Source organism: Colias philodice, chromosome 30, assembly GCF_061535455.1.
Source record: "Colias philodice isolate Cphi_HAF_F1 chromosome 30, ilColPhil1 Martin Lab GWU primary, whole genome shotgun sequence".
In the NCBI taxonomy this organism is placed as follows: Eukaryota; Metazoa; Arthropoda; class Insecta; order Lepidoptera; family Pieridae; genus Colias; species Colias philodice.
Window position 1 is genome coordinate 1,138,000 of NC_143115.1, and position 12,071 is coordinate 1,150,070.

Sequence of the window (12,071 nt, forward strand, 5' to 3'; positions counted from 1 at the left end):
CGTAAAAACTACTGAACCGATTATAATGAAATTTAGTATGTAGCTGAAGACCCAGACTAAGGCTAGACACCAAACAAAGGCTTTTTATCCCGGAAATCCCACAGGAATGGGAACTATGCGGGTTTTTCTTTGAAAACGCGGGCGAAGCCGCGGGCTGAAACTAGTGTATTCAAACATAACTTGCATTTTTCTAAACAAGTTTAAGTAAAACATAACTCTATTGTAGTTTGTGTATCAATGGAACAGCAAGTGGAGGCGGGGCTTGAATTAATAAGTACTTAAAAGTGCACTTAAGGCACAGTTAAGTTATGATTTATTTTACTTGGAGAATAAAATATATGTTTATAAGAATATAATAATTTGGAATTATCTATACTAATATTATAAAGCTGAAGAATTTGTTTGTTTGTTTGATCGCGCCAATCTCAGGAGCTACAGGTCCAATTTGAAAAATTCTTTCGGTCATTTACCGAGGAAGGCTTATAGGCTATCTATATAATATCATCACGCTAAGACCAACAGAAGTGGAGCAATGCGGGTAAACCGCAGGGCACAGCTAGTTTTCATTATGCGATACCGTCGCCTATTGACAAATTAAGGGCTTGGGCGAGTCGCCCAGTTGCGACACTCACCACGTAGGCGGTGGGGGTACAAGGCCTGGCTGTTAACCCCTGTCGCCGAAGATGAACGGTGGCCACCGTTGGGTTTTAGTGGGTATGGCTTCATGCGAGTCCCACATACCCCCTCGAGCAGTAAAACTGTAGAGGGGGATGCGTAAATGCATTTCCCAACGATAAAGAAAAGGGCACAGCTAGTTTGTGATATTTTGTAACATATGTTATCTACATATTAATAAAAATAAAAACACGACTTTTTAGTTTATAAAGATTTTTCTAGTTATGATGTTGTGTGTATGTTGATGTCATGCGCATTTTTTTAGGCACCTAATATGTGAGTTTATTTCACCAAAAGATGCGTGTAATTTTCATGCAAGGTTTGTGATCATCTTATTTATTTACCTTGATTAACTGAATATAAGTATATTATAATAATTAAAACCTATCTTCTCTTATTATATACTGGCTGTGCCCTGCGGTTTTACCCGCAGTGCTCCACTGCTGTTGGTCTTAGCGTGAAAATATTTTTTCAAATCGGACCAGTAGGTAGTTCCTAAGATAAGCGCGTTCAAACAAACAAACTGTTCAGCTTTATAATATTAGTATTAGTATAGATTCAGACCAAGAATTACGCTTATTTAAAAACAACCCAACATTAAAAAAAATACAGTAGCACCTCGTTAAGTCGAACCTCGATAAGTCAAAAACCTCCAAATCTCGAAAAAATGTCTTGTTCCCTTCCCTTCAAACCCGAAAACCTCCGTAACTTGAAATCTTGGCCCTCTGTTAGTCGAATTAATCACCGAGTCCCTCCAAGCCATTTTGGTACATATTTTCACTCTATAACTCGAAAAATTAAATTTGACCTCTGTATCTCGAACATGGCAACATTTTATTTTACAATCTTTATAACTTGATCATTTGGACTTTAACAACTTGCCGACAGTGCAGTACACTATAATTGTTTCTTACAAAACATTTTAGGAGTATGCGATAATAAATTTATGACTCACGTAAACACGTGTTTGCATTAAGTAGGTATCTGATGACGAAATTATCGATTCAGTAGCTCAGAAAACCGATACTAATGATTAAGATGACATAGAAGACGTGAATAGTACATGCGCTCCATGCGTTTCCATCAAGGAGGCAAGAACCGCATTGAATACCTACCTTACGAAATTTTATAGAGCAAACCAGTATCTCTGAAGAAGAATTTTCTGTTCTTTATAGATTAGACAATGCTAGAGAACAACCAAATTATCTAAAGCAAAAAAAATACTGACTTTTTTAATGCCATATTTTTTATTTTAAAATGATTTGAAACTATGTTGATTTATAAGAAATAAAAACATGTTTGTCACCTCTGCAAGTTGAATTTTAATGTACTTTACCTCTCTAACTCAAAATTTATAAGAATAAACCTCAAACTCTTTATGTCGAATCAAAATCCGCCTAAGTCGAAATCCTCCATAAGTTGAAAACTCTATAACTCGAATTTTTTGGCGTCTCCCTTGATATTCGACTTATAGAGGTGCTACTGTAATATACTCTTTTATTACATGTTTTTATTTCAACTAAGAATTCATCATCATCATCAGCCCATTGCAGGGACACGGGCCTCCTATGAGGGTACAGGCCATAATCCACCACGCTGGCCAAGTGCGGGTTGGCGGATGACACATATCGTCGAACTTTTGATTCTTCGACATGTCGGTTTCCTCACGATGTTTTCCTTCACCGTTCGAGCAGTGGTGATGTTACAACATGCGCAGATAAATTGAAAAATCATTTTTATTTCCTGCGCGCTCGCCCGGTCTCGAACCCCGGACTTATCGATTCGAAGTCCGAGGTCTCACCACTGAGCCACCACTGCTCTAACTAAGAATTATGCATACTAAAAAGAACCCAGATTCTCAAAAAATAATGTTGTTATAACTTCCCCTTAACAATCTATAATGTATGGAGGCTTCTTGAATAATACACAGTTTCGAATTCATTTGTTTATTATAATTACATATATTTTACATTTATTTACATTCAAATACATTAAAGCTCTGCGGGCGGGGACGCGTGACAAATGTATATTTTTATCAATATTTTTACAAAATTATTAATTTAAAGAGCGTGTCAGAACACGTGTCAGAAGTGAAACTTCTTTGCCAAGATTTAAAGATACCAAAATCGTCGCCATACTCCATGACGTAACAGTATTGCCATGACGCGACCTTGAAATTTTACTCTCAACGCGCCTAAAGAAGTTTCACTTCAAAAAATACAATTAACAACAGTTTCAAAGTTTATATGATAAGTTTTTAGTTATTAACTAGTGGTCCGCCCCGGCTTCGCCCGTGGTACCTACATGTTTAAACTATCCTATCTCTCAAGTTGGATCGAACTGCACATGGTGTGCGAATTTTATTATAATCGGTTAAGTGGTTTAGGAGTCCATTGAGGACAAACATTGTGACACGAGATTTATATATGTATATTAAGATAAGATGGTTTCTTCTCACTAAAATTCCGCCCGCGAATTATAATATGTATTTACAAATAATTATTAATATCACCAAACATACTGGCACAATAATATATATTTCATAAATAATTAATTATATTTGGTATCAAAAATATTATCACTTTTATAAACTTTATACATTTTTACATTATGGCGTTTACAGATAAAATTCAACCTTTAATATATTACAGTATTAAAAATTGGTTTGAGAATTTTTACAATTACCTACACAATTATTTTCTTTACTCAATAATTTTTAGATGGTTACAATTTAAGAAAACATTATGAGAGAGAAAAGTTATATTTTACAAAGATTTTTCACTTGATATTAATGGTATCCTTAAAAATATTCATTATTAAGTATTTTTTAAGTTGAAGTCCACACGAGATCCTTTTAAATTTTCTCTCTAATAATTTACATTTAATTACAAAAATATTCCAAATATTAAACACAATCTACATATAAAAATAAACACAACTAAATGTTTGTTATCACAGACAACAAGTTTAAAAAATAATACAATATTCACAATCTATTCCTAACTACGATTTTTATACTATCTACCAAACGACTGTTCACACTTTTCGATTTGACTTAACACCTTTGCTATCCTATCGTGCAGTATCTTTGCATTCTTTTCTGGCAAAGGAGGTAATACATCACGAATAACTGCGTTATTTTTGGCATGAAACATGTCACTTAGTTTACCACCAATCGACGTTTCGTGCAGCGCCCTTAAAGCGTCTACCGTCCTCTTTCTAAACACACATAGATTGTCCAACATTAAACTATGATAAACATTGTATTTCTTGAGTAATCTATACCCGTGTAACAACCCTGATTCATTATCGAGAAACAGGAGTAAGCCGCTGTCCATCTTCCTTGCTAAATTATGCGCAGGACCATCCATTATATTGACATTCCATTGGTAGTTAAACAGATTATTTACTATCCTATCTAAATTGGCTGTTAGATAGTCAAAAATAATCAGATCCGACCATTGTGCCAATTCCACAAATTGGTCTATCGTCTTCTTAGTCAATTTCATGTCTATATGATCGAATGTGTCATTCGCGTCTTTTTTAATTTTAACGTCTTTCGCTTTGAGTTTATTTATAAGAATTTGTTTGTTTGTATCTGTTTCTTTTTCTTTCAACGCCATGTCCAGTACATCCATCTTGTTTAAATGTCGATTTGAAGGCTTGAAAATATCAGGAATGGTCGCAGATTCTAAGCTTGGAATGTACTGTGTTAAAACTACAGCCCTGTTTGTATTCCATTGCGCTGTAGCTATGTCATTAGCCACATTCGCCCATAGCTTGTCTTTCAAATCAACGACTTTAACAACAGAAGGCGCTAGATTGGTTAAATTGAGCAACCTAGCCACGTAGAAGCTAAATATCTCTCCCTGTATTTGATCTGTGTTTTGTCTGTACCGCACACAAGCTTGAATACCATCTTTGAAAGTGACCAGACGATTCTGCATTCTGCCACAACCAGATTCCATTTTTATAACTTCACTTTGGTCTACATATCGTTCCCATATTTCTGCTGTATTCTGACCATAGCCTTGTGGCATGGAATTCTCAATTTCTGGTCCCCAAAATATACTATCGTATAGCACAGTTTCGTCACTAGGTATGTACACAGTCCTATTTATATTGACAATTTTATGTCTGTGATGATTAATTTTGTTATCTTTTAAGATCTCCTTCATGTCCTCTGTAAGACTTTTTGGGTAAACATCTTTGTATTTGTGATTATCACCCGTAAACGAAACAGCTGAGAAGTCTTTTTCCCTCTCTGCTGCTTCTAGATCTTTTGATTCTTTGACTTTTAACGAATTAAATGTTCGCATACTGGAATTAATTTTTCTATGGCTTGTATTTGGAGAGATATTTGCCTGTGAGCCCATTATTAAGACTCCTATAATAAATCCTAATAAAAAACTGATAAATACGCTTATAAAACAGTAATTGTACAGGCTATATTCTCTCCTTAGGATTCGCCTTGATAAGTCTTCTTTGTAGAAATTGTTATAAATAATATAATTAGGTTTTTTACTGAACGTCATGTTGATTGGTCTGATGTTTATTTTTGTTTTTGTTACGTCTTTTGACGTTTCATATTCTGATATATCTCTCGTTTGATTTTCTGCCATTTTTCTTGGTCTGGTTACGCCATTATCTGTAACAAAGAAGAAATATTTGTTAGTTATGCATTTAGTTTTATTGGTACGTAGAACTTAATAATTATAATACACAGTGCAAATATTCGAGAATATTTTTAATAAAAGTAACCTGTATATATCTCAAGATCATCCACTAACTATGTATTATGAAAATATGTATCAACACAAGTTATTTAGGAATTTGTTCGTCAAACAACATCAAATATCTCTGCTTTTTACAAGAACTTATGTCTAATATTAGTTGTATTAAATTTATAGAACAGTTAAGAAAAATATTAATGAAAAAAGCAAAGAACTATTCCTATTATTATACTAGATATTTATGATTATATTAAACACTAGCTGCGCCGCGCGGTTTCACCCGCGTGGCTCCACTCCTGTTGGTCTTAGCGTGATGTTATAATATAGCCTATAGCCTTCCTCGATAAATGAGCTATCTAACACCGAAGGAATGTCAAATCGGACCAGTTGTTCTTGAGATTAGCGCGTTCAAACAAACAAACTGTTCAGCTTTATAATATTAGTATAGATATTTTACAAAAACCGGCTTTAACCGTAAACAATTTACCAAAAGCCATAAATATAATATGATTTACTCGCAGCTAGAAAGCTATCAAGTTACATACAAATGACACATCAATAAAATATAATGTTTATTAAATTTTAATAATACTTGTTTTGTAATCCAAGTAAATCGATATATTTATATTTTATAGACTAGAGTTTTAAAATATACTAGCTGTGTTCTGCGGTTTTACGCATGTCTAGCAACAATGGAGTTTCTTGCTGGTTCTTCTCCATAGATACTGCTTTCCGAATCGGTGGTAAATGTTACAAATATGTAATGACGATTCAAAAGTGTCCAGAAGAAGTCTAATTGAATAAATACAATAAACGAGTAAGCAAAAATAAAATAGATGTTATTAAAACAAATCTAGGTACATATATATGTATAATTTACATATCTTATATATAAAAATTAATCGCAAAATGTGTTGGTAAGCGCATAACTCGAGAACGGCTGAACCGATTTAGATAATTCTTTTTTTTATTATAGTCCTTGAAGTACGAGGATGGTTTTTATGTAGAGAAAACGTAAATATGTACCACGGGCGAAGCCGGGGCGGACCGCTAGTTATGTAATAAAAACAGACTCAATTTATTTATTCAATTAGACTTCTTCTAGAAGCACTTCTGAATCGTAACAGTTAACATTTACCACCGATTCGGAAAGCAGGGCAAGAAACTCCAGTTGCTCTTTTAAAACAATGTCAGTATTACATTTTAATTCTACTAATTATTATAAATGCGAAAGTTTTTGAGGATGTGTGTTTGTTTGTTACTCTTTCACGCAAATTCTACTGAACTGATAATGAAATTTAGCACACATATAGAGGGTAACTTGTATTAACACATAGGATAGGTTTAATCCCGGAAATCCCACGGGTACGGGAACTATGCGTGTTTTCCTTTGAAAACGCGGACGAAGCCGCGGGCGGAAAGCTAGTTTTACAAAAAATGTACATCTTCGAACCCACAACTAATAGAAAATAAAGCCGTCACTAATCCACACAATGATTGACGTGCATGTATGTTTGTTAATCTTATAATTACTCCGGTACAAGATAAACATTTGTGATAATGTTTTTATTGCTCGAATTTCCGGGTTTCGGGTATGTTATGCAACTAGTTTTTAGTTTGGCTTCTGTTATTTTGGGTTCCGTGGTGATTTTATTTTATTGAAATTTGTGAAGTATACCTACCTACTGTCACAGATTTTTTACTGTGGTATAGTCAAATTATACGACCTTAAATATAATATGATTTTGTATTCTTTGTATATTTTACTATACCATATTTATATATTACTAGAGGTCCGCCCCGGCTTCGCCCGTGGTACATATTTCGCAATAAAAGGTAGCCTATGTCCTTTCTCGGGTATCAAAATATCTCCATACCAAATTTCATGCAAATTGGTTTAGTAGTTTAGGCGTGATTGAGTAACAGACAGACAGACAGAGTTACTTTCGCATTTATAATATTAGTATGGATGTTTGTAAAAATCATGCTGTTCGTTTGTCTCGAGAATGGATGTATTGATTCGGAGAATTTTGAGTTTGAAATATGTGTGAGTAAAGGAATGGTTTAAAAAATGAGAAATATAATTAATAACAAGTAACAGAATATATTTATTGTTTTTTTTTTCATACTTAATTTTTTTTTATTAACCAAAAACATCTGCCAATTATTTATTTACGTTAGCAATACGAGAAACACGTGAACTTTTGAATAAAGATATAAAAAAGTCGATAAAAAATAACGATTCGTGACATATATATATAATGTGTTTAACAAAATTCTTACAAGTCGATGTTGAAAAAAAAAACAAGAAAAAACCTGACGCTGCGCTCGGTCGAACATAAAAAGTCTTGTTAAGAGTTTATCGGAATTATATAGAGCTGCTGAGGAGCTGTTAATACGCTTGAAGATTTAAAAGTAAGGAAAAAACTTGCTTTAAAAGTGACGAAAAAGATTAGTATAAGTAGATATGAAAGTTTACAGTCACGTAAAACGGCTAAACGAATTTTGATTGATATAATTTGTTCACGTTAAATTAGAATTGATTCGAACATCGGCTGTTTAAAAAAAAAAAAATAATATATTTAATTAAGTCATAAATTAACTATTGTAATAACTTCTATATTACTAATTACGAAAACAAAAATATGTTAATTTAACGATCCATAAAACATACACATTCATAACAAATAACTATACAACAAATAAACATTCCAAAGCGGTATTATCAGCTCCAAGGATTCCATCTAACAACCGGTCATGCCCGTGAAAACAATATTGTTAATTGAATTATTATAGAGCTAACTTAATAATTGGTGGGTGTTGCCAGCACTATATAATTTCCGATACATTTGTATATTTGTTTTAACGCGTGTATAATTTAACCGCTCTATATAATTATTTAGAAGCTTGTACGTTTAGTTTATTGGAATTTTAATACTGAAGCGATTTCGATGCGGTTTTTTGTTCTGTTGAATATTTATAAACAAATAGTGTTTCCGTTTGATTCTTTTTGTAAGTTTTGTGAACTTGAATTTTTAACCTTAATTTCGTTAATCATATACATTAATTAAATTACTTAAAATCTAGAAATTCAACAGTTTTGATTTACTTATAGTATTAAATCTTTTTTAAATTGAAACTTCAGGCGCATTGAGAGTAAAATTTCAAGGTCGCGTCATGGCAATACCGTCACGTCATGCAGTAAGGCTACGATTTTGGTATCTCTGGATCTTGACAAAGAAGTTTCACTTCTGACACGTGATTTATTTTTTAATTTAATTCGTTAATCGGGAATCGATCCCCACGATTATAATTATAAATTATAATCATAACCACTGCACTAGTGGGTAGAATGATAAAGGTTCTTTATACAAAATCGGTGTCAAGGGTCCTTAACCAACTTGGATGAAGAGGTATGCCCAATTTTGTCGCGTCATGCCGTGTAACAAGTAGAAAGTTATCAAAATAAGTAAGTATTAATAAGTTTTTGGGGTTCTGTAGTGGAATAAGTGATATTATATGTAACTAGCTTCCGCCCACGACTTTGTACGTGCATCCCCGTTTTTCCCCGTTCCCGCAAGAATTTCGGGAAATCCTTTCTTAGCGGATGCCTACATCCTAACATCTACCTGCATGCCAAATTTCAGCGCGATACGTCCAGTGGTTTGGGCTGTGCGTTGATAGATCACTATATCAGTCACCTTTGAGTTTTATATATATAGACTAGCTGCGCTCCGCAGTTTCACCCGCGTGGCTCCGCTTCTGTTGGTCTTAGCGTGATGATATTATATTGCCTGCCTTCCTCGATAAATGGGCTATCTAACACCAACAGAATTTTCAAATCGGACCAATAGTTATTGAGATTAGCGCGTTGAAACAAACAAAATCTTCAGCTTTATAATATTAAGTAATAAGTATAGATTAATTTAGAAGATGTAATTAAAAAACTGTATAGTATGTTGTGGAAGACAACAACTGATTTATTTATTTCGTGTCTGTCTGTCTGCCTTTATGTCTGGACGCGTAGTATAATTTTTCTTATTTATTTAAATATAGGTAGGTAGCTAATTGATGCAATCATACGTTTATTCAAGTTCGTATTGAAAATAAATAATTGTTCTAAAAAAAACTGACTTCAAACCCAAGACTTTTAAGGTTGTTTTGGTGGCCCATCCAAAAACTGACCGCGCTCAGTGTTGCTCAACCGAATTGTTATCGCGAGTAACAATACAGTAAATCAAGCAAAGATCAATCGTTATAAAGCTATTGTAGGTAACGGTAAATGTAAGGATATGTCCACATTGTTGTATTTTTCTATTGTTTATTGAAAAATAATATATTATTTATTTATTTATTTCAGGTCAAAGACAAAATGGTACACACCCATAGAATATATACCTTACAGACTATCATACACTAGATGCGCCCCGCGGTTTCATTCACCCCAGCCGCGTGACTCGTGATGATAGCCTTCCTCGATAAATGGCTTTTTAATACCAAAAGAATTTTTCAAATCGGGCCAGTAGTTCCTGAGATTAGCGCGTCCAAACAAACAAACTCTTCAACTTTATAATATTAGTATAGATAAGTATAGATATAACAATTTATAACTAAGGGCCGATTTTTCAATGCTTGGATAAAACTTATTCGTCGAATAATGTATAAAACATGTATAAAACTACCATTTTAAAAACGTATTCTAATTGCCCGTATTTGACAGTTTACGTGACATTTTAATATTATCGTGTAATACTTTATTGGACGGATAAGTTTTATCCAAGCATTGAAAAATCGGCCCTAAATCTAAGAACCTTTTATTAAACTATTAGTAATCCCTGCTTTTTTACTCCTTTAGGCCCATTTTAAACAGACAGATTTAAATAAAACTTTGTACACTTATCAAGGATCAGACTCAAACTCAAACTCAAACTCAAACTCAAACATTTATTTATTCAATTAGACTTCTTGGAGAAGCACTTTTGAAACGTCAATACATATTTTTACATTTACCACCGATTCGGAAAGCAGTATCTATGGAGAAGAACCGGCAAGAAACATCAGTAATAAAATAAGCATGTTTTTAAAGTGAAATTTCTTCAGGCGCGTTGAGAGTAAAATTTCAAGGTCACGTCATGGCAATACCGTCACGTCATGAAGTAAGGCGACGGAGTATCTTTGAATCTTGCCAAAGAAGTTTCACTTCTGACACGTGTGCTCAGCACACACGCTCATTTTTATATATTAATTAACATTAATAGATGTTATCTCCTACTACCTAACCTAACCTTTACATCCATATTTGCCCAACGCGTTTTTCCCTGCAACCCACTTATCTAGCCGAGGCATTTCCCTCCACGCTACTTCATTAAAATACCACTCCCGAGATGGTAGTGGCAACTTTTCAAAAATCCTAACAAAAAGTGTTCAGTCGTTTCTGATTAATTTAAATATTGTGATCGATGGATCTGTTTCACTTTTGTTTATAAATAAATATAAAAATATTATAGGACATTATTACACAAATCGACCTAGTCCCACAGTAAGCTCAATTAAGGCTTGTGTTGTGGGTACTAGGCGACGATAAATATAATATTTAATAAATACATATATAGATAACACCCAGACCCAAGAACAAATAATTGAGTTCATCACACAAATATTTGCCCTGACCGGGGATCGAACCCGGGACCGTCGGCTCAGTAGGCAGTTACTTTACCACTGCGCCAACCGCGTCGTCAAATATGGTCGTCAATAAATTTATGGTGTACTAGCTGTTGCCCGCGACTTCGTCCGCGATTAGGTCGTTTTTCGTAATTCGTCGTTTAAAAAAAATACGTGACACTTTATTTTTGTATGTTCTTAATTATTGTCTCTTATAAAATTTAACTACTTACATTAAAATTGAACACTCTGATAAGAAAATCTTAAAATCTGAAGAAAACATGAATGAATGTGATTTAAATTCTACATTACTTAGTATCAAAATATAATAATCTAAATTAAATGTAGATTAACAGTTTGAGCACACCATTATAGAATATGTACTTAAGTATTAAATTACGTTAGTTAACATAGTAACTTTACTAAAAACACGATGACTTTCTTTCGCGCTCGGTACCACAAACTAAGCATGTTTGTGGTAAGTGGCCCGCGTGACGCGTCACTTGACCCCCCGCGAGTTCCCCTCCGTTGCTATGCGAAAATACATTCGTTGCTCTATTTTAGGAAAAATTTGTAATACTGTGGCCTGGGCGTTATAACACGTCCAGGGAGTTCCTGAGTGCCGATATCACCATCTTGAGGAAAAGCTTCTAATGTCGATTTAAAACTGCATACATACGAATTAACCTGTTCTAAAATTGTGAAATGAGTTCAGTTTTAAATTTGAGAAATACTGATTTCTTGTATTCCACTATTCGTTGTAGTCGAATACAAAATATAGGTATTTAAACAGACTTAGGTTGGCCTACAGGCACAAGGGATCCTATCAAATGGTAAACTTGACCTTGTATCTTAAAAGTAAGCATGAACGGACCTTCTGATAATTATTGAGCACCAAAGGATCATTTGAAACGCGCTACTATAAGAGCGAATATTGTCTAATAACAGTTTACATTGCACAGTATGTTCCTCTAAAAGTAGTGATTTCAAAGGTTCCGGTGT

The 12,071-nt window shown here is 33.8% G+C and overlaps 1 protein-coding gene across 1 annotated transcript in view; it reads right to left on the reverse strand.

Moving 5' to 3' along the window:
- Nucleotides 1-2,605: 2,605 nt before the first annotated feature.
- The window catches only part of fj (four-jointed box kinase), a 37,486-nt gene continuing 28,020 nt past the window's right edge, over nt 2,606-12,071 (reverse strand). The window contains exon 2 of the mRNA XM_089713400.1: nt 2,606-5,323. Within this exon, the coding sequence (XP_089569526.1) occupies nt 3,693-5,297 (1,605 nt within the window). The 5' untranslated portion in view covers nt 5,298-5,323 and the 3' untranslated portion in view covers nt 2,606-3,692. The remainder of the gene's footprint in view (nt 5,324-12,071) is intronic.